The following is a 23547-nucleotide window of genomic DNA, read 5'->3' as shown; positions in this document are numbered from 1 at the left end:
GAAAGGGCATTGTGGAGTGCAATAGAGATTGCATCTGTGGATCTGTTGGTGCGGTATGCAAATTGGAGTGGGTCTAGGATTTCTGGGATAATGGTGTTGATGTAAGCCATGACCAGCTTTTCAAAGCATTTCATGGCTACAGACGTGAGAGCTACGGGTCAGTAGTCATTTAGGCAGGTTACCTTAGTCTCTGTGCCCAAGAACACTATGGTGGTTTGCTTGAAACATGTTGGTATTACAGACTCAGACAGGGAGAGGTTGAAAATGTCAGTGAAGACACTTGCCAGTTGGTCAGTGCATGCTCGGCGTACACATCCTGGTAATCCCTCTGGCCCAGCGGCCTTGTGAATGTTGAACTGTTTCAAAGTCTTACTCACATCGGCTTCGGAGAACGTGATCACACAGTCAACCGGACGAGCTGATGCTCTCATGCATGTTTCAGTGTTACTTGCCTCGAAGCGAGCATAGAAGTTATTTAGCTTGTCTGGTAGGCTTGTGTCACTGGGCAGCTCTTGGTTGGGCTTCCTTTTGTAGTCTGTAATATTTTGCAAGCCCTGCCACATCCGACGAGCGTCGGAGCCGCTGTAGTACGATTCGATCTTAGTCCTGTATTGATGCTTTGCCTATTTGATGGTTCAGAGGGCATAGCAGGATTTCTTATAAGCTTCCGGGTTTGAGTCCTGCTCCTTGAAAGCAGCAGCTCTACCCTTTAGCTCGGTGCGAATGTTGCCTGTAATCCATGGATTCTGGTTGGGGTATGTACGTACAGTCACTGTGGGGACGATGTCCTCAATGCACTTATTGATAAAGTCTGTGACTGATGTGGTGTACTCCTCAATGCCATCGGAAGAATCTCGGAACATATTCCTGTCTGTGCTAGCAAAACAGTCCTATAGTTTAGTATCTGCTTCATCTGACCACTTTTTTTGACCACTGCTTGAATTTTTGCTTGTAAGCAGAAATCAGGAGGATAGAGTTATGGTCAGATTTGCCAAATGGAGGGCGAGGGAGAGCTTTGTACGCGTCTCTGTGTGTGGAGTAAAGGTGGTCTAGAATTTTTTTCCCCCTCCGATTGCACATTTAACATGCTGATAGAAATTTGGTAAAACTGATCTAAGATTCCCTGCATTAAAGTCAACGGCCACCAGGAGTTCCGCCTCCGGATGAGCGGTTTCCTGTTTTCTTATGGCGGAATACAGCTCATTGAGTGCGGTTTCAGTGCCAACTTCGCTCTGCGGTGGTATGTAGACGGCTACGAAAAATACAGATGAAAACTCTCTAGGTAGATAGAGTATCTCATGATAAGCTGTAGACCACACTACCTCAGGTGAGCAAAACTTTGAGACTTCCTTAGATATCGTGCACCAGCTGTTGTTTACATAAATGCATAGGCCTCCGCCCGTGTCTTACCAGAGGCTGCTGTTCTGTCTTGCCGATAGAGTGTATAACCCGCCAGCTGTATGTTCTTAATGTCGTCATTCAGCTACGACTGAATGTCCCATTGGTAGGATATACGTGCTTTCAGTTCGTCCAAGTGGACTGTCATGTGCATTTTACTGAGTGGCTTCCGTCTGGCCACTCTACCATCAAGGACTGATTGCTGGAGTGCTGCAGAGATGGTTGCCCTTCTGGAAGGTTCTCCCATCTCCACAGAGGAACTCTGGATCTCTGTCAGAGTGACCATCGGGTTCTTGGTCACCTCCCTGACCAAGGCCCTTCTCCCCCAATTGCTCAGTTTGGCTGGGTGGCCAGCTCTAGGAAGAGTCTTGGGTGTTCTAAACTTATTCCAATTAAGAATGATGGAGGCCACTGTGTTCTTGGGGATCTTCAATGCTGCCGACATTTTTTTGTAGACTTCCCCAGAGCTGTGGCTCGACACAATCCTGTCTCAGAGCTCTATGGACAATTCCTTCGACCTCATGGCTTGGTTTTTGCTCTGACAACTGTGGGACCTTATATAGACAGGTGTGTGCCTTTCCAAATCATGTCCAATCAATTGAATTTATCACAGGTGGACTCCAATAAAGTTGCAGAAACATCTCAAGGATGATCAATGGAAACAGGATGCATCTGAGCTCTATTTTGAGTCTCATAGCTAAGGGTCTGAATAATTATGTATAGAAGATTTCTGTTTATTTAGATTTTTTTTTATAAATGTTCAAACATTTCAAAAAACCTGTTTATGCAGTATTGTGTGTAGATTTTTAAAATCCATTTTAGAATAAGGCTGTAAACGTAACAAAATGTGTAAAATGGGTCTGAATACTTTCCGAATGCACTCTGTGATATATGGTTGGACCAGGTCTCTTGAAAAATAGATTTTTATCTCAATGAGACGAACATGGATAAATAAAGATTAAATAAAATAAATATATATATATATATGGTATGAATCATATCAATTTTTTTATTTTTAGAAAACTAAATAAAAAGGACTGTCATTTTCAGCAACTGTTATACCCAGCATCCTTAACGGTGTATGACCTTGCCTGGCCTCCGTACATACCTGAGACTGCGCGAGCGGGGTCGCATGGGCGCTGTCCCCCTCCGTCGGTCGTCCCCGGCGATGCTCTCAGTGCAGAAGTGCTTGGAGAGAAAGTGCAGCTCATCCGGCGTGGGCTGGAAGGGTAGCTGGTGCAGCTTCTCCTGTGATGAACAGGACGACTGGAAATGAAATGAATATACATTGAACGAGAAAAGAAAAGATAAAAAGGAGAGGCTAATGCTTTGATTAATGTTTTATCACGAGAGAATGACAGATACCAGGAGAGTAGCATGTTCTTTCTGACTGTTGTGTTTATTTGATTGGGTAAATGTTCATTACGGTATTGATGCCCTTTTAGTGTCTTGAAAATGAAGGACAAACTTATGGGTGCCAAAATGGTTGCGACGGTACAGTAGATGAAAGCTAACAAATTGTGAACATTCCCATTTCTCCTCATTAGATTGTTCTCAAATCCAATCCAAATAGGGATTCAATTTAAACTAAGCTGTAAACATATCCTGGACAAACAACACAGTTGCTGGTGTTAATCCCGCTCTATGGTAGTTCCCCTTAACCAGTCATCCTCACCAGCCTCTGGCAACATGTTAAGTATTTATCAGCTCTAATTGATGGTCCTCAAAAAACATGGCCGTTAACAAACAACCCATTACTTTGTGTGTGACAGCTTGTTTACTTGGTTGTGTAGTCTGCCATGGGGCCTGTTTGTGTGTGTGTGTGTGTGTGTGTGTCAGAGAGTTGACCATCGCCTGCCTCTGTGATTTGAGTTTGTCAGTAAACAGAGCAGAGTTATGTGTTTGTGCGTGTGTTTGTGTGTGTGTGGGTGGCCTAGCTGTGTGCCAGGGCCATATTTACTCCAAAACAAATCTGCTGGCCCTAAATACAGCGTCTGGTGGTATGAGTCATCCTGCGAGAGAATGTGATCACTATGGCACCCCTCATCTCTGACTACCAGTAGCCTACAGTACAGTACATTACAGTACAGTACAGGCCTGGTGACTGAAGTACAGACTAGAGGATGCCCATCAGATGATCATTTCACATTGAAACATCTTTATTTGAATGATTCTTGAATATCCAGTGATCTGGTACAGTATATGTATTTTTAGATTGAAAGGGTTTTCCATCAGTATACTGTATGTGAAAAAGTTAGGTTTAACAACCTTTTTGGCATTACTTTTTAAAAATCTAGCTAACACATAATATATTTTGTTTTCATGGCCTTTAACAAATTGAGTGGTATGGTACATACAGAAACAGTGGAGCTGGGTGTGTTGGTGCCATAGCCAGAGGAAGGCAGAGAGGCCAAAGACCAGCGTCGTCCATCAGTCCTGCTCAAACACACAGACAGAGATAGAAAGAGACAGACGTCACGATAAACTCAGAACCCATCCATAACTAATCAGTAATATGAGAACTGTAGTTAACAAAATATAAAAATAACTATGAATGATATTCAAAACAAGCGCCAGGATTTTGAATAAACATACCTACACTACAAATGCACAACGTTCTGGATGACCTTTGACCTATGTGCAGAGTTAGGTCATTTGCAAACTTTACCTTTCCGGAAAAATAGGTAGGAAAGACTGCTTTTCAATAGCCTACTGCAGCATTTACACTGGATTACGTTTTAGTCATTTAGCAGACACTTTTATCCAGAGTGACTTACAGTAGTGCACACATTTTCGTACTGGTCCCCCGTGAGAATCGAACCCACACAGGACACCCAGTTTTCTTGATCTATGTTACCTGCCACCCACACCTTTTTTATTTTATCTTTATTTAACGAGGCAAGTCAGTTAAGAACAAATTCTTATTTTCAATGACGGCCTGTTCAGATTCAGAACGACAGATTTTAACCTTGTCAGCTCGGGGATTCGATCTTGCAACCTTTCGGTTACTAGTCCAACGCTCTAACCACTAGGCTACCCTGCCGCCCCAACCTTCCCTGCCGCCCCAACCTACCGAGTAGTGAGATGTCTTCTGTTGCACTAACACTGAACATTGATACAAACTCAGAGAAATAACTTGTGGGGTTAGATGTAGGGACAGCTAGAAACACATCAAACAGGATTTTCATGATTCGGTATAATGGCAGGGTAACAATGACATTGTGTATTCATACACATTGCACAAACGGACATGTGCATTACAATGACGTTGTGTGTATTCATAGACATGAGTAACAGGAAGAAGAGCTATGACGTTTACATGACAAAACAGAGGCCTAACATGACATTACATGTCTGGTCTGTGGCACTGACGGAATCATAGCGATAAATAAAAAAGCTGTTAAAATAAAGTTGTTTTGAGTGAGGGTAGAACAAAAAAGATTTCAGGCTTTTTGTGAAGACGTGGAGAAAAGCACTTCAGAAAACGCGAGGAGTTTGAGTCGGATGATGGTAAAAGACTGAACCCTTGAACCTGCCTGTGATTTCAATCTCTGTATAGAGAGCCTGTCAGAACACAGTGAGATCCTGCCTTCGCTTCTCAAAAGAACCGTTGCCTGTCTGCTGCAGACAATAATAGCACCACAATTTGGCTTTGTTGTTTAAAAAAATATAAATGTTTCTTTTAAGATTCATATTTCCTATGTATGCCTCATTTCTCATACCATTTGTCAGATAACCACCAAGATAAAGTACTACTACTTTCTGGAAATTCTTAAAAACAATAAAACCTGCCCATAAGCATTTTATTGCAAACTATTGGCATGCTAGTTGAGTGGAGTTACGGATAAAAGGTTCAACTGGCATTGACTTTTACTTTTATTAATACCTTCGTGCAAATGAGAAGTGGGCTGAGGCACTAGGAGAGAAGTTTCTGGGGCTGTCTTGAGGACTCGTTCCTGTTGTTCAGAGAGGAAGCAGAGAAACAAGGGGAGATTAGAAGTCATTAAAGAAAACATTCCATAAACTTGAGACAAAAGCATTTTAAATGAATCAGGGAAATAATAATACTAAGCCTACAGCATAGAATCAAACCCATACCAAACCTATATTAGGATTTTTTTTTAAATAAGAAAGTGTAATAAGCCAGCATAGATAAAACACATTTCTTCATCAATTTACTCTCAGCTATTGTACTTTACACAGCATTTGACATTTTATTGTGTTTCATTGGCTCTTATCTGAAGGAGCTTAATCTAGTAAGAGTGAAATGGGACTGATCTGCTTGAAGCAGTAATTACATAATTAAAGTTACCCAGTAAAATACTACTTGAGTAAAAGTCTAAAAATGTTTCTTTTAAGATTCATATTTCCTATGTATGCCACATTCTCATGCCATTTTTCAGATAACCACAAAGATATAGTGTAAATTACTTTCTGGAAATAAATAAAGCCTGCCCATAAGCATTTTATTGCTGACTATTGGCAGCAATAAATATTTAAATATACTTCAGTATCAAAAATAAATGTAATTGCTAAAACACACTTAAGTATCAAAAGTAGAAGTAAAAGTGTAAATCATTTCAAATTCCTTATATTAAGCAAAGAAGACAGCACCATTTTATTGTTTTTAGCCAGGGGTACACTCAGAGATTATTTACAAAAGATGCATGTGTGTTTATTGAGTCCCCTAGACCATAGGCAGTAGGGATGACCACGTGTTATCTTGAGAAGTGAGTGAAAATCACAATTTTCCTGTCATGCTTAGCATTCAAAATGTAACACGTACTTTGGGTTGTCAGGAAAAAATGTATAGAGTAAAAAGTACAACATTTTCTTTAGGAATGGAGTAAAAGTATGGAGTAAAAGTTGTCAAAAATATACATAGTAAAATAAAGTACAGATATCCTCAAAAACGACTTAAGTGTACTTTAAAGAATTTATACTTAAGTACTTTACACCTAAATTTTTCCACACTGAATTCTCATAAATTGCCATCCAAAAGAGCAATTGTCCAATAACTATGCTTCAAATGTTTATTTCATACATTGTGACAATGACATGAGAATGGCCGCAAATGTTCAGAAAAGCAAGAGAAAAATCCCTTTTTTTCATCCTATTAATAATATATCGTTTATCGGTGGTGTTATCAGCTACTGTAAGAGTAACCTTTAGGCTAATACCGTAGTCTAAATAGCTATGTTACACAATGGTGTTATTCAAACAGACAGTCTGGGTGAAGACATCTGGCGATAAAAGACATTTACAACAGTCCATAAGATGTTAGTTAGACCTTAGCTAACAGTTGCTAATATTTTGGGTCTTGGGGTTTTATTGCACAACTTGAAGTCCTATAGTGGAGCCTGAAGCATCCTCTACCAGGTAGGCCCACCAAATGATCCCACCATCTCTCAATCTCAACATCCATATGGACAGCATCCACTTATTACCCACAGGCCTACTGTTCTGTGGTCCTGCCTCAGGCTACTGAACACATCAAACTGCGGGGCTTTCCCCAACAGCAGCAATTAGGCCTTGTGTTCCCTCAGAAATAAGGTAAAGAACCAACCCTTGGTCCAACGTTAATTAACCACAATTAACTCTGTAGCCAAAGGCTGGAGTAAACAGTTAATTAACTAAGGGCAACGATGGCAACCCCTGAGACAAATCTGATGATATCGAGAGGGCTATGCGATACTGAGGAACAGAGAAGAGAGAGGCTGGTTACATGGTGATGTAATTTAACTATAACTGATGAGCGTAGATAAGTAAATCACCAGGATGGGATAGAACACACATCTTTTTTTTATATATATAAATGTTATATATTTTATAAACAATACAAAACATACAAATAACTACATCGTACAAACATCACACCTCCTTCACGTGAACGATGGAGGATTGGCTGATTTCCAGTTTGAGTATACGTTTTTTTAAAGATAATTGATGAGAAGAGTATTGTCCAACCTATCGGATATCTCACTGCACCCTCATATGTCATGTCTTGACAGACAGACTCATTAAAAGTACATTTACATTGCAATACCTCAGACATCCATCTTCCCAACTCCACCCATAAACTTTTGGACTTCATAACATTCCCAGAAGGCATGAATTATTGAGTCATTAGTAGTTTTAAACTTCAGACATGACTCTGCCGTTGTGTTGTAGAATTTGTACATTTTGTCTCTTGTATAATACATTCTATACATTCATTTATACTGGATTAAGCATACATTTTCTTTAACTGTAATATTGTTAGTTATCTTGCAACATTCCCTCCATCTTGTGCCAAAATCAGTTATTTTTTAATCTTGGTTCCAATAGTTCATATTTTTTTCTAAGAGATTGTCTATTGTATAGACTTGAGGGGAAGGTTTTCTATAGCTTACCTATCATATCAATATCCTTTTCTGACTTGAATAGGATTTCCTCAAGAATGCGCTGATGCCCAAAATATTTTAAAAGACAAAGTAACTGTACTGTGACAATCTCACTTTTAAAAGTTCACATTCTGTTAACTCATACCCAAATAACGTTGTTGACTTGTTCTGTATTTGTGGGCAAAGCATACATTGGAGAAAAAAACACTTCAAAAACCCCACCTCAAACTTGTATCTCAAACAAATGCTTGATATTTCCTCATAGAACATGATGGCACCTTTGCTGAGTTCGCCAATCAACGGTCTTTCAATAATATTTTTAATAACCGATATACGCACCATTCTGTTTGGGTATGCCCACACCATTCAAACACATAAAAAAAACGCTTTTTAACATACTTAATTACCAATTTTAGTAACCCTCTTTCAGATCAGAAAATGGATGGTCTTGAGGTTGCATGGGTAGATATACTTCTTCCTAAATGTCATCCTATACTTGTTGGTGTGTGCTATCGGCCTCCTAAGCAGAATCATTTCTATGATTTACTTGAATCGAATTGCTGTGATCACAATGTATCTGCTGATAGAGAATGTATTCTGCTTGGCGATTTTACTACAAATATGCAGTTATCACCCAAGAAAAGTATGAGTAAATGCCCTGTATATCTTTAATCAGTTATTTGGACTAAAACAACTGCTTGTTGAGCCAACCCGGGTGTGTATTGACAGTAAATCAACTTTGGATTTGATTATTGTATCAGATCAAGAGAACATCTGTCAGTCAGGAGTCTTAAATATTGGTTTTAGTGATCATATGGTAACCTACTGTACCCGTAAGACATCCAAAATGCTACTAGAGGCAGGTAATAAATACATGAAGGTACGGTCTATGAAACAATACTCAATGTTTTGTAGAAGTACTTGGAATCTTGGATTGGTCTCATGTACTAAACTGTGATGATTTTGATCAAGCTTTGAATCTTTTTAAAGATCTGTTTCTGTCTGCACTCGACTCTGGCTTCAATGAAACAAATTTGAATCAAACAGTGGTCAGGGAAAAGGATCACTTCCAAGATCTTAGACCTCATAAGGAAAAGGGATCGCTACCTGGCCAGATTCAGAAGGACACATCTACAACAAGATTATGATGGTTATATTAACTGTAGAAACCAGGCAAAATACAAAATGGATAAGGCCAAATCCCAACATTATATAGACGCCGTTAATGACAACTTACATCAGCCTCGTAAACTGTGGGAAATTTTAAAGGACATTGGCTCAAAAACTTCCCATAAGGTAAAATCCTCTTGTATTGGCCTGGATATTGATGACGTTTTATGCTATGACCAGGCAAAGGTTGCAAATTATTTTAACACATTTTTTACCACTATAGTCTAATCTCTGGTTAAGACATTATCCACCTGCTCTGGACACTACGGCCAGTCTTTCATTAACAACTTTTACCACAGCAAAGGTATCACAAATGATTTGTTTGAGCTGGGCATGGTACTAGAGGACAAAGTTTCCAACCTACTATGCTTAATGAGCACAAACAAAGCAACTGTGCTGGATAACCTTCCGCAAGATTCATAAAGGATAGTGCTTGTGTCACTGCTAAAATGATAATGCATATTGTAAACCTTTCTATTAGTAGTGGTACATTTCCCAAGGATCTCAAAATAGCCCGGGTGGTTCCACTACACAAGAAGAGCAGTAAAACAAATGTAGGAAACTACAGACCTGTGTCAATAACCCTTGGAGTACCGCAGGGATCAATTTTAGGGCCTCCTATTTCTTATATACATTAATGATATGCCAGATACAGTAAACTCTTGCTTTATGCTGATGATTCAGCCATACTGGTATCAGGGAAGGATGCAGTTTACATAGAGGAGACCCTGAGTAAGGAATTGCATTTTGTTAGAGATTGTAGTGACAATTTGTTGTCAGACAACCATTTGGGAAAAACCTAATTGACTTTGTTTGGTACAAAACGTAGATTGCTTAGCTGACAAGATAATGGTAAATTGTACAGGCAAGGAGATTGAATATAAAACAAGTGTATCTTATCTTTGTGCATCCCTAGATCATTCCCTTTCTGGAGACCTGATTGCAGCTGTAAACAAAATCTAAAATGGAGAACAAATTGAAATGTTTATATCGTAACACTAGATATTTTAACATTCAAGTTAAGAAACTGATTGTCTCAACCTTAATTCAGTGTAATTTTGATTATGCCTGCTCTGCTTGGTATAGTGGGCTATCAAAAAGCAGAAAAAGAGAATGCAGGTCATGCAAAATAATGTTATCAGGTATATGCTGAATGTCCCCCCTAGGACCCACATAAGGGTACAGGAATTACAGGAGGTGGGCTTGTTGCCTTTGGAGTCCAGAGTGGACCAACCAACTTAAATCATATGTTTGACATCTTAAATGATCGTGCCCCAGGTTATATGAAAAACCACATTGATAGGGTCTATAACCAACACAGTCCCAATACCAGAGCTAGTGTTAGGTCTTGTAAAATCCCAAGAGTAAACAGTACTGCGAGGAACACGTTTTTCCATACAGGCATTTGTCTATGGCAGTGGTTCCCAAACCTTTATAGTCCCGTACCCCTTCAAACATTCAACCTCCAGCTGCATACCCCCTCTAGCACCAGGGTCAGCACACTCTCAAATGTTTTTTTTTGCCATCATTGTAAGCCTGCCACACACACACTATACGATACATTTATTAAACATAAGAATGAGTTTGAGTTTGTCATCACAACCTGGCTCGTGGGAAGTGACAAAGAGCTCTTATAGGACCAGGGCACAAATAATATAATAATAATCAATAATTTTGCTCTTATTTAGCCATCTTACATATAAAACCTTATTTGTTCATCAAAAATGGTGAATAACTCACCACAGGTAATGAGAAGGGTGTGCTTGAAAGGCTGCACATACCTCTGCAATGTTGGGTTGTATTGGAGAGAGTCTCAGTCTTAAATAATTTTACACACAGTCTGTGCCTGTAATTAGTTTTCATGCTAGTGAGGGCCGAGAATCCACTCTCACATAGGTATATGGTTGCAAAGGGCATCAGTGTCTTAACAGCGTGATTTGCCAAGGCAGGATACTCTGAGCGCAGCCCTATCCAGAAATCTGGCAGTGGGTTCTGATTAAATTCAATTTTCACAGAACCGCTTGTTGCAATTTCGATGAGGCTCTTTTGTTCAGATGGTGGACTGGAGGCATGGGCATGAAAGGGATAACGAATCCAGTTGTTTGTGTCATTCGTTTCTGGAAAGTACCTGCGTAATTGCGCACCCAGCTCACTCCGATGCTTTGCTATATCACATTGTCCGGAAGCTTGAGTTCATTTGCACACAAAAAACATACAATGATGGAAAGACCTGTGTGTTGTCCTTGTTAATGCAGACAGAAAAGAGCTCCAACTTCTTAATCATGGCCTCAATTTTGTCCTGCACATTGAATATAGCTGTGGAGAGTCCCTGTAATCCTAAATTGAGATCATTCTAGTGAGAAAAAACATCCCCCAGATAGGCCAGTCGTGTGAGAAACTCGACATCATGCAAGCAATCCGACAAGTGAAAATGTGAAAGTGAAAATTGTCAGTAAAGAAAATGTTAAGCTCGTCTCTCAATTCCAAAAAAACGTGTCAATACTTTGCCCCTTGATAACCAGCACACTTCTGTATGTTGTCAAAGCGTTACATGGTCGCTGCCCATATCATTGCATAATGCAGAAAATACACGAGAGTTCTGGGGCCTTGCTTTAACAAAATGAACCATTTTCACTGTAGTGTCCAAAACGTCTTTCAAGCTGTCAGGCATTCCCTTGGCAGCAAGCGCCTCTCGGTGGATGCTGCAGTGTACCCAAGTGGCGTCGGGAGCAACTGCTTGCACGCGCGTTACCACTCCACCCATGTCTCCCTGTCATGGCTTTTGCGCCATCAGTACAGATACCAACACATCTTGACCACCATGGATTTTTAAGGTTAGGGAGAAGTGCAGTGAACAGTGCCACTTTTTAGGATGTCAACATAAATGAATGTATTTATGGTTGTTTGTAATTTTGTCTTGCCTTTTAATCATTATGTGTTATTGTTTTTACCGTCGAGGATCACTTTGGAAACAAGTGTTTTAATTAAGACTTTCAAGTGATATCCTCTGGGTCCAAATTGTACATTTTGTTGTATATGTCTGTTACCCAAAATAGGTCAAGTCCATTCTTCGACATGAATCGTATTTAGTCCAATTTTAATAGCAATGTAGACACAGGATAATACTGATGAATCTTATGCGTTTAGAGAAGACACTGGGATTGCTTTGATAAACAGCAGCAGTCGTAATAGAGAATACCGAGCAGATTTAAATCTAAATTAAATACCATTTAGAAATCATGTGAAAAACAATCACTAATGATCCAACATTCGTAATAGGGAAAAAAAATAGCTATTTTCATGAAAAGAACAGTTAACAAAATGTAAAATTACAGTGGGTAATGTTGACACAATCTCCAACTTGGCTATCAACCAAATGCCAAAACAACTGCGACAGTCTGCAACAATGTACAGTAACTAACAACTACCGTATGAGAACTGGAAACAATGCTCTTACCGAATGTACATGCACCTGCAATACGTCTGTGCCAGCCAGTGAAGTTCTCCCATAGTTCAACATTGTTATTACAGTCACTATTTCTTACATAGTTCATTTTAAGGACCAAGTTCTTTAGCAAGGTTAGAAAGTCTGACTGCGCAAACGGAGGGCCATTATCAGTGATTGGCCTGTCAGGAAATAAAACGCCCAAGCTGGAATAAATGAAGTCCACCCTCCCCTCTTTACGCTCCTGTACATTTCCTTCCTGAGGCCCGCCACTTCAGGATCCATTACAATCACAATCACAGCTGGCTCCAATGTCAGCGCTCTGATAGCGCAGTACACTCACCCTTTAAACCATGGCATCAAAGACTGGTCTTTAGAAAGGCAGTAGCACTAAACGTTGACAATGAAAAAGTATTTTTGCTGTTGAAGACTGGTTGTTAACATTTAAGACACTTGTGTGTTGTTGTGGTAAAGGTTTACAGAGAGAGAGACTGAGGATGATCTTGTGGGTGGCTAATGAACCACAAAGAGACTACACTTCAGAGACATAGTTTTTCCAGACCTCTTCTTCATTTACCCACAGACAATGGCCTTCATTCAGGGATAGAACACTCTGGCCAACCAAAGCCACTTTGCATGCGAGCAAGCACAACAACATGAATTGTGTCTGTCACTCATTGGGGCACTTCACACATATCAAAACAGATGCCTGTACAAAGATGATGGGCACACACACACACACACACCTTACCTGTATGTGATGAGAGGGGGGAGTGAGGTCGCGGAAGCACTGAAGACTGACCACTTCCTATCAGGCTTTTTCTGTTGCTCGTCCTGCAGCTATGAAAACAGACAGTAAGAGGTTAGACAGCTAAACAGGGAGAGCGAGACAAAGCCAGCCAGTCACTCACAGTGCTTTATTATCTAAGTAAACATGCCAGATGTAATCATAGCTACTTAACATGCACTACACATTCCACTGCACATAGTTCACTTATACATCACTCACATCAACAAAAATGACTTCCAGTGCAAAGACATGGAAACTCTTTTCAACCTTTTTTCCACATTCTTGCATTCATATAGGTTAGCACTTGGAGTACGATGAAGTTGCCCAAGATGCCATTCTTCCCCAGTGGAAGGCTAGTACTGGAGCAGAATAAGGTGACCCTACAACTGTAGGGAACTTCTACCTGGAAGCCTTGCAATTCCACATAATTCGATTCTAGAGGCCCAGATCTATTCTATAGGTCAATCCGCCCCAGAAGGTACCACCAGATCTTCTATATCTTCCACCAGATCTCTCCTATAAAGCCAATGTGACCCACCAGATATCTCCTATAGGCCAATCCTGCCCCAGCAGGCCCCAACCAGCAGGATCCATTAAACATCATATAAACCCTCCAGCACTCAACGACCAGGCCGTCTCAGCAACATGAGTACTGTAACTGATTAATGATAATTGTCCTCATTAGCACCTCTGATTAGCCCGAGGATGGACCTTTTCTGTGGATTATTAAACACAGCACTCAAGACCTGATTCTACACCCGGAGGAAGCTAAGAATACTGCACTGGTGGTATTGAGCAAATTCAGTTAACAGGGACTCATGTAGAAAGAGGTAAGTGCTGATTCTATTTGAGAAAGACAATTTGCATATTCAGTGAACACAAAAGTGTAATAGGTCTAGTTAACAATAGTTTTAAAAGATGGATTGTTCTGCTTACTCAATGAAAAAAAAAATATTGTAGCCACTCCCTGAATTATTAGACAAATCAAACTGGACTTTGACCAACATGCACATTGCTCACCAAATAAACATTGAACAGCAAAAAGCGTTGTCTGGCTACTCAAACTCCTTGCTCGGGCCAAACGCTACGCCACGCCCACGGACAATGTTAGTTTCTTCTCCTCAATGAGTCTGGATCTGAGTACCACCCCACGATTTTCGAGAACGGAAATCCATTCTAGACTGTCTGATTAGTCCCAGAAACCGACAGGTTAGGCCAGAGCCAGAATACATGTCGGTAAAGCAGCATTTTGAAAATTCGTCATTGGCTTGGATACTCTGATTGGTTAGAGATGATCCAATCGCTCAAGACATTGTTTTGTACAACACCCCTCATTTTAACATCACCACAAAAAACTAATGGCTGTCTCAGACTGAAGTATGCAGCCAACGATAGAGCAACAGAAAAATTCAGTTTGAGTCGTCAATATAGGCCTACAAACATTTCATAAACAACTGTTAGTACATTTTCTTTGGCCTGGCATACCGTCCTCTGCACCGTTTCCACAATCTGTACCACTTATGGTTGCCAGAATCCTGCATCCCATTCACTCTAGGTATTCAAACTATGCTCTCCTCAGTTCCAACAATGTTCATATTCTCCATTAAAACACATGGAAGCTTCCAACTCCTTAGTCCGGGTGTAACAGTGGTACTAGTAAAACATTTTACTTCTATAGCAGTTTGGAAAACATTAAAATCCCTTTACAGACATCAATAAGAGAAGTGAAAAATATATATATTATTAAATGATATCCATAAAAAGTGTCGCTTAAAGAGCATCTTGCTTGGGTGACAGCCTCAGGAGGAAATGAAGGACAGACCTGTGCCGGGTACAGTAGCTATCTAATGTCACGCCAAGTGCTGACAAAGGAGATCCTCTTATTTAGCCGGGCTTAGCTAGCGAAGACGTAACAATAGCCTCAATCCATTCTGACAAAGCACTTTAGCCTACTGCTACCGAGCGGAAGAATTGGGATGCCTATTGTGTATTTTGTAATCGCAACATCTGATGACTTTGATATTACTCACATTAGTAATTAATTCATGTTATTATTGTGACTCATAAGGGTGGGATATTTTGAATCACAACAGGGGAGTTCAGTCATTTAGACGGGAAAAGGTTTGAAGGAACAATTGCTCCATGACTCAATCTTAGGGGAAAATGCACTTGGGAATGTACAATGTTTCAATCTTTAGAGAACATGAATTGAACATATACTGAACCAAAAAAAAACGCAACAAAGATTTTACTGAGTTACAGTTCATAAGGAAATCAGTCAATTAAAATTAATTCATTAGGTCCTAATATATAGATTTCACATGACTGTGCAGCACCACAGCCAAAGGTGGGCCTGGGAGGGCATAGGCCCACTCACTAACAGGGATGTAAAACAAATTTGTGCACAAAATTTGAGATAAACTTTTTGAGCGTATGGAAAATGTCTGGGAAATTTTTTTAGCTCATGAAAAATGGGACCAACACTTGACATGTTGAGTTTATATTTTTGTTTGGTATATATTTCACTACAGACTTCAATACCCACATCACACTGCAATATATAGACAATGTGCTTTTCCCAGATGGCACAGACTGAAAATACCTCATTCTTAAAAACATTCACTGCAAGGTCGGACCTCAATGAGACTGTCTGTGATTGTGTAACCTCCTGCTCAGCAGAGCCATGTCGTTTCACATAGTATTAAGCTGACATTGAAGCACATTTCATACATTGTACTGTAGCCATGACTAGATCTTGTCCCTTGCAGTGTCTTAGGATAAGAGCTGAGGCTTTGCTAGAGAGAATGGCGCAGTGTGTCACATCATGGCTAGAGGACCATGTAGTTTCATAGAGGCAGAGATAGAGGAGTAGAAAAAGCAGGGTGTGCGTTTCACACTTGCAGAAGCGCACATGCACACAAACTGGCAGTCTGTCAGGTCCCTGGCGAGGCAGCTGCTACAGGTGACATTGCAGAGCCCTTGGTGCTCTGAACTTAATGCTCTCTCAGTGAGGAGGCACTTTCATGTGAAAAGACTGCATTAGGTGTGCATCAGGCATTCACATTGTTCACTTCTCCTCTGAACACTAGAAAATGTTAATGTTCAAGCATTCTCAACATATTATGGGGTTCCAAATCGGTTCTTAGCCCCTAAAACGTTACATACAGTTAAAGTCGGAAGTTTACATACACCTTAGCTAAATACATTTAAACTCAGTTTCACAATTCCTGACATTTAATCCAAGTAGAAATTCCCTGTCTTTGGTCATTTAGGATCACCACTTTATTTTAAGAATGTGAAATGTCAGAATAATAGTAGAGAGAACGATTTATTTAAGCTTTTATTTCTTTCATCACGTTCCCAGTGGGTCAGAAGTTTACATGCACTCAATTAGTATTTGGTAACATGGCCTTTAAATTGTTAAACTTGGGTCAAACGTTTTGGGCAGCCTTCCACAAGCTTCCCACAATAAGTTGGGTGAATTTTGGCCCATTCCTCCTGACAGAGCTGGTGTAACCGAGTCATGTTTGTAGGCCTCCTTGCTCGCAAACGCTTTTTCAGTTATGCCCACAAATTTTCTATAAGATTGAGGTCAGGGCTTTGTGATGGCCAGTCCAATACCTTGACTTTGTTGTCCTTAAGCCACAACTTTGGAAGTATGCTTGGGGTCATTGTCCATTTGGAAGACCCATTTGCGACCAAGCTTTAACTTCCTAACTGATGTCTTAAGATGTTGCTTGAATATATCCACATAATTTTCCCGCCTCATGATGCCATCTATTTTGTGAAGTGCACCAGTCCCTCCTGCAGCAAAGCACCCCCACAACATGATGCTGCCACCCCGTGCTTCACGGTTGGGATGGTTTTCTTCGGCATGCAAGCCTCCCCCTTTTTCCTCCAAACATAACGATTGTCATTATGGCCAAACGGCTCTATTTAAGTGTCATCAGACCAAAGGACATTTCTCCAAAAAGTAGGATCTTTGTCCCCTCGTGCAGTTGAAAACCGTAGTCTGGCTTTTTTGGAGCAGTGGCTTCTTCCTTGCTGAGCGGCCTTTCAGGTTATGTCGAAATAGGACTCGTTTTACTGTGGATATAGATAAGTTTGAACCTGTTTCCTCCAGCATCTTCACAAGGTCCTTTGCTGTTGTTCTGGGATTGATTTGGAACTTTTCGCACCAAAGTACATTCATCTCTAGGAGACAGAACCAGTCTCCTTCCTGAGCGGTATGATGGCTGCATGGTCCCATGGTGTTTATACATGCGTACTATTGTTTGCACAGATGAACGTGGTACCTTCAGCCGTTTGGAAATTGCTCCCAAGGATGAACCAGACTTGTGGAGGTCTACAATATTTTTTATGAGGTCTTGGTTGATTTCTTTTGATTTCTTTTTCCCATGATGTCAAGCAAAGAGGCACTGAGTTTGAAGGTAGGCCTTGAAATACATCCACAGGTACACCTCCAATTGACTCAAATTATGTCAATTAGCCTATCAGAAGCTTCTAAAGCCATGACGTCATTTTCTGGAATTTTCCAAGCTGTTTGTAAACTTCTGACCCACTGGAATTGTAATACAGTGAATTATAAGTGAAATAATATGTCTGTAAACAATTGTCTGAAAAATTACTTGTGTCATGCAAAGTAGATGTCCTAACCAACTTGCCAAAACTATAGTTTGTTAACAAGAAATGTGTGGATTGGTTGAAAAACGAGTTAATGACTTCAACCTAAGTGTATATGTAAACTTCCGACTTCAACTGTAGATCTGAAAAGCTTGGTAGAAGCAATATCTCCATCTTACCCTCCGATATAGACCAGGTGCAATTTTACACATATTGAAAAATCCAATCCAACTATTTGCAATCTACAAAAGTGCCTACGGCAAGTTGCTGGCTAGTAGTAGATTTGGAAGGCAGCCTACGAATATGTCTCTGTCAGAGACGGGATGAAACCTTAACGCTGCTAGACGACAGTGCAATAAGCACACAGTGCAATGACTAATCTAACTCTGAACAGATTCTATACAGCCTCAAATCTCAGAGAAATTGAAAGAAAAAAGCTCAGAATCTCAGGATCATGGTTGTCATGGCTCCAAAGTACAGGTTTTATAAGAACAGAAACGTAGGAACTGGAAAACCTTATTTTCAAAGAACACTCAGACTACAGTAGATTACTAGTATTCAGTATTTTATTAGGATTGCCATTAGCTGTTGTCAAGGCAGCCGCAACTCTTCCTGGGGTCCAAACAGGAACAAAACAACACATTACAATGTAAAATGTATAATAATACAATGTGTGAGTGTGTGTGTGTCTCTTCACAGTCCGTGTTGTAACGTGAGGTGTTCTGTGTTTTTTAAAATAGATTTTCCTACTAGCTTGAAGTTACCCGATGTGGAAGAGAGTTTCATGTAGTCATTTAGTACATTTCCCAGCCTCTGTTTTGGACTTAGAGACTGTGAAGAGACCCCTGGTGGCATGCCTTGAAGTTTAAATAATGATTAGTTACTAATAATAAATGAAATACACTTTCTATGTTATGTTTTTTATTAACATCTCAAAACACTGTTACAAAGGCACTAACTATAAAATGTGAGTTGGCCAACTCCAACTTGTCTAAATACAGTATGTGAACATTCTATAGGCTATGGGAGACCGAGGTGGGAAGACCTGGTTCACCAGCGACCCCCAATCCCCCTCAGACGTGGCCGACGCACCTACCCACAGCCCGTGCGGAAAGGGGAAAGGGGGAGAGCCGGTCAGGCATAACCCAGGCGACATGGGGAGATGCGGGGAACCGCCCCATCCTGGCCCAGAATCCCACACCAAGAGAAAGGCAGGGGGCATGAGCCCCCTACAACTACCTAGCCCACAGCAGAATTTTTTTTGGAGCACAGCCCCGCACCGGCAGCTGGCAATCCGTTAATGATCCTTCCACAGGTTCACCTACGGAAACCAATCCACGCCTCTCGGCGAAGGGTAGACACGCCAACCGGCTCAGTGTGGCGCGCGTGCAGCCCCAGGCATCACAGACCTGTTATTGCTCAATCTCGTGTGGCTGAACACTACTTGTCCCCCAAAGAAGTTGGACGCCGACCGCTCTGGCCGCATAACTAGTTTAAAGTTTATTAGTTGTCATGTCCGTAATTGGAATTAACAAAACAAATCACTCCACCAACTAAGAACGGTCATGCACCACCACCCACAGAATCGAGAAAGAGCTGTCAAATCTTTTCATGTACGGGCGAGGTTTCCTGAGTCAAATTAAGCCGGAGGCTCCACTCCTGCTGGTGCTCTTCCGTCAATTCCTGTAAGTTTCAGCATTGCAACAATACTCCCCCCTGGAACCCAGAATCTGGTTTCCCGGACGCTGCCCGGCGGGTCATGGGAATAAAGCCGCCGGATCGCTAGTTGTCATCGCTTATGGTCGTAACTACAGCGGTATCTGAAAGTCTTTAAACCTCCGACTTTCATTCTTGATTAATGAAAACATTCTTGCGCCAGTCCAAGAATTTCACCTCAGGCGGCACAATATGTATGCCCCCGGCAGTCCCTCTTAACCATTGGCCCAGTTCAGAAGAAAACAATAACAAAATAGAACCAGAGTCTTTCTCCATTATTCCTAGCTGCGGTATTCAGGCGACAGACTGCTTTGAACACTTTTTAAGACCCCAAGGGACAGTCAGTTAAGCGTACCGGGGCTGAGAAAGGCCGTAGCTCAACTTGCGGCAGACCGTCAGCTTATACCCGAGATCCAACTACTGGCTTTTTAACTGCAGCAACTTTAAGATGCACTATTGGAGGTTGAATTACCGCAGCTGCTGGCATCAGATTGGCCCACCAATGGATCCTCATTAAAGGATTTCAAGAGTACCTATTTCAATTACGGGGCGTCTAAAGAGTCCTGTATTGTTATTTCTCATCACTACCTCCTTGAGTCAGCAGTGGGTAATTTGCGTGCCAGCTGCCCTCCTTGGATGTGGTAGGTGCATCTCAGGCTTCCTCTCTGGAATCGAACCCTGATTCCCCATTTATGAATATTATCATATCCCAACTCTTTGCAAATGAGAGGGATCATCGTCTCTCCTTACAAGGGAAAGGGGGATACCTAGTCAGTTGTACAACAATGCCTTCAACTGAAATGTGTCTTCCACATTTAACCCAACCACTCTGAATCATAAGAGTTGCGGGGGGCTGCCTTAATCGACCTCCACGTCTTCACAACTTATCAAAGGGATGCTTTTGGTAGAATATGCATTTTAGTGAATCAATAGCCATATGTTATTAATCAGCAGAATACTATATTTAGTTGTCAGCTAGAGAACTCACTGAACTGTTTTCCAAAATGACATCATCCATAGGAGACAGCTGTTTGCTTGGCTTGGACACAGGCCTGCATAGTATGCTTTTTTGTCATATTATACCATATTATACCAGAGGACAATTGGATTTCAGTGACAAGGAACAATAATGGAATTGCTTGCACAGTGCGAACAGTGTGACATAGTCATGGCGGACAGAGGACGTCTTCTAACGAACAAGCCAATTCATCCATTAGGGTTTATCATGACAATAAGGAAAAAGGGGCCGTCTTGTACAGATGTCTTCAAATGTGGAAAAAGTGCTTCCTCACAAACTAGTCGTTATGAGATGATAGACATGATTTATTTCACCTTTATTTAACCAGGTAGGCTAGTTGAGAACAAGTTCTCATTTGCAACTGCGACCTGGCCAAGATAAAGCATAGCAATTCGACACATACAACAACACAGAGTTACACATGGAGTAAAACAAAACATACAGTCAATAATACAGTAGAAAAAAAGAAAACAAAAAGTCTATATACAGTGAGTGCAATTGAGGTAAGTTAAGGCAATAAATAGGCCATGGTGGCGAAGTAATTACAATATAGTAATTAAACACTGGAATGGTAGATGTGCAGAAGATGAATGTGCAAGTAGAGATACTGGGGTGCAAAGGAGCATGATAAATAAATAAATACAGTATGGGGATGAGGTAGGTAGATAGATGGGCTGTTTACAGATGGGCTATGTACAGGTGCAGTGATCTGTGAGCTGCTCTGACAGCTGGTGCTTAAAGCTAGTGAGGGAGATATGAGTCTCCAGCTTCAGAGATTTTTGCAGTTCGTTCCAGTCATTGGCAGCAGAGAACTGGAAGGAAAGGCGACCAAAGGAGGAATTGGCTTTGGGGGTGACCAGTGAGATATACCTGCTGGAGCGCGTGCTACGAGTGGGTGCTGCTATGGTGACCAGTGAGCTGAGATAAGGCGGGGCTTTACCTAGCGGAGACTTGTAGATAACCTGTAGCCAGTGGGTTTGGCGATGAGTATGAAGCGAGGGCCAACCAACGAGAGCGTACAGATCGCAATGGTGGGTAGTGTATGGGGCTTTGGTGACAAAACGGATGGCACTGTGATAGACTGCATCCAGTTTGTTGAGAAGAGTGTTGGAGGCTATTTTATAGACGACATCACCGAAGTCGAGGATCGGTAGGATGGTCAGTTTTACGAGGGTATGTTTGGCAGCATGAGTGAAGGATGCTTTGTTGCGATATAGGAAGCCAATTCTAGATTTAATTTTGGATTGGAGATGTTTAATGTGAGTCTGGAAGGAGAGTTTACAGTCTAACCAGACACCCAGGTATTTGTAGTTGTCCACGTATTCTAAGTCAGAGCCGTCCAGAGTAGTGATGCTGGACGGGCGAGCAGGTGCGGGCAGTGATCGATTGAATATCATGCATTTAGTTTTACTTGCGTTTAACAGCAGATTAGAGGCCACGGAAGGAGAGTTGTATGGCATTGAAGCTCGTCTGGAGGTTAGTTAACACAGTGTCCAAAGAGGGGCCAGAAGTATACAGAATGGTGTCATCTGCATAGAGGTGGATCAGAGAATCACCAGCAGCAAGAGCGACATCAATGATGTATACAGCCAAGAATTGAACCCTGTGGCACACCCATAGAGACTGCCAGAGGTCCGGACAACAGGCCATCCGATTTGACACACTGAACTCTATCAGAAGTAGTTGGTAAACCAGGCGAGGTAATCATTTGAGAAACCAAGGCTGTCGAGTCTGCCAATAAGAATGTGGTGATTGACAGAGTCGAAAGCCTTGGCCAGGTCGATGAATACGGCTGCACAGTAATGTCTCTTATCGATGGCAGTTGTGATATCGTTTAGGACCTTGAGCGTGGCTGAGGTGCACCCATGACCAGCTCGGAATCCAGATTGCATAGCGGAGAAGGTGCGGTGGGATTCGAAATGGTCGGTAATCTGTAGGGTAGGATAGATGTAGGTCTGCAGCAGTTTGGGTCTAGAGTGTCACCCCCTTTGAAGAGGGGGATGACCGCGGCAGCTTTCCAATCTTTGGGAATCTCAGACGAGACGAAAGAGGGGGGGGGTCATACATTCTTATGACAAGTCTTACAATGCATTATAACCACATAACACAATATACTTGTTCAGACTTCCGTGGAAGAGCATTAGCTAGATACATTAACTATGGAGGGGTTTAAGATGAATATACAGTATGATGCCACACACAGTACATTCGGAAAGTATTCAGACCACTTTATACACATTATGTTATAGCCTTATTCTAAAATTGATGTAAAAAAAAAATGTCCCTCAAGCAACACAAAATATCTCAATGACAAAGCAAAAACTGGTTTTAAAATAAAAAATAAAAAAATGAAATATCAATGAATGTAATCAATTTTAGAATAAGGCTGTAACATTACACAATTTGGAAAAAGTGAAGCGGTCTGAATACTTTCCAAGTGCACTGTATATATAGTTGGTGTTACCTCTATCTCAAACTCTCCACTTGTGTAAGCAATGGAAACTCCTGGTCCGTCAGGAGGTAGATAATGTTTGCTCTGGGGGCACCTACCTGTCTGCCAAACGACTATGAACTGCTTTAGATAACAGATGTTTAAGTTGGTGGACAGGGACATTGTGAAATGTCAATCAGGGGAGCTGAAACATTCAACATGATAGCCAGCTGAATAATACCCACTATACAGGTGGTGAGTCAAAGAGGATAAGGTTTAACCCAGGCTATTTATGCCCCGTCAGTGCAGGATTAGACCAGGAGAGTGCCACACTTCTGCTCAGTGGACACACAGTCACACTCACATCCTCACTCAACGGCCCTTCTCTAGACAGACAGGTACACGCACACACAAAAGGTAGCCTAGTGGTTGGTGTTGGGCCAGTAACCGAAAGGTTGCTGGATCGAATACCCGAGCTGACAAGGTAAAAGTCTGTCTTTCTGCCCCTGAGCAAGGCAGTTAGCCCACCGTTCCCCGGGCGCGAAGACGTGGATGTCGATTAAGGCAGCCCCC

General features: G+C 41.4%; 1 protein-coding gene across 11 annotated transcripts in view; it reads right to left on the bottom strand.

Annotated features, from left to right (window-relative positions):
* The window catches only part of mast4 (microtubule associated serine/threonine kinase family member 4), a 168643-nt gene that overhangs the window by 30697 nt on the left and 114399 nt on the right, over positions 1 to 23547 (bottom strand). For 8 of the 11 annotated variants that reach the window (XM_014137200.2, XM_014137202.2, XM_014137215.2 and 5 more), the window contains 4 exons: positions 13148 to 13236; positions 5285 to 5354; positions 3756 to 3834; positions 2507 to 2664 (listed from right to left, as the gene is read on the bottom strand). In XM_014137200.2, coding sequence (XP_013992675.1) covers positions 2507 to 2664; positions 3756 to 3834; positions 5285 to 5354; positions 13148 to 13236 — 396 coding nt within the window. Of the gene's footprint in view, positions 1 to 2506; positions 2665 to 3755; positions 3835 to 5284; positions 5355 to 12408; positions 12557 to 13147; positions 13237 to 23547 lie in introns of those variants that run through there. The other 3 variants (XM_014137205.2, XM_045691948.1, XM_045691963.1) reach the window with 2 other exon arrangements.

Source organism: Salmo salar, chromosome ssa01 (assembly GCF_905237065.1).
Source record: "Salmo salar chromosome ssa01, Ssal_v3.1, whole genome shotgun sequence".
Classification (NCBI taxonomy): Eukaryota; Metazoa; Chordata; class Actinopteri; order Salmoniformes; family Salmonidae; genus Salmo; species Salmo salar.
The sequence above is the reverse complement of the archived record's forward strand: the minus strand, read 5'-3'. Positions and strand labels throughout refer to the sequence as shown.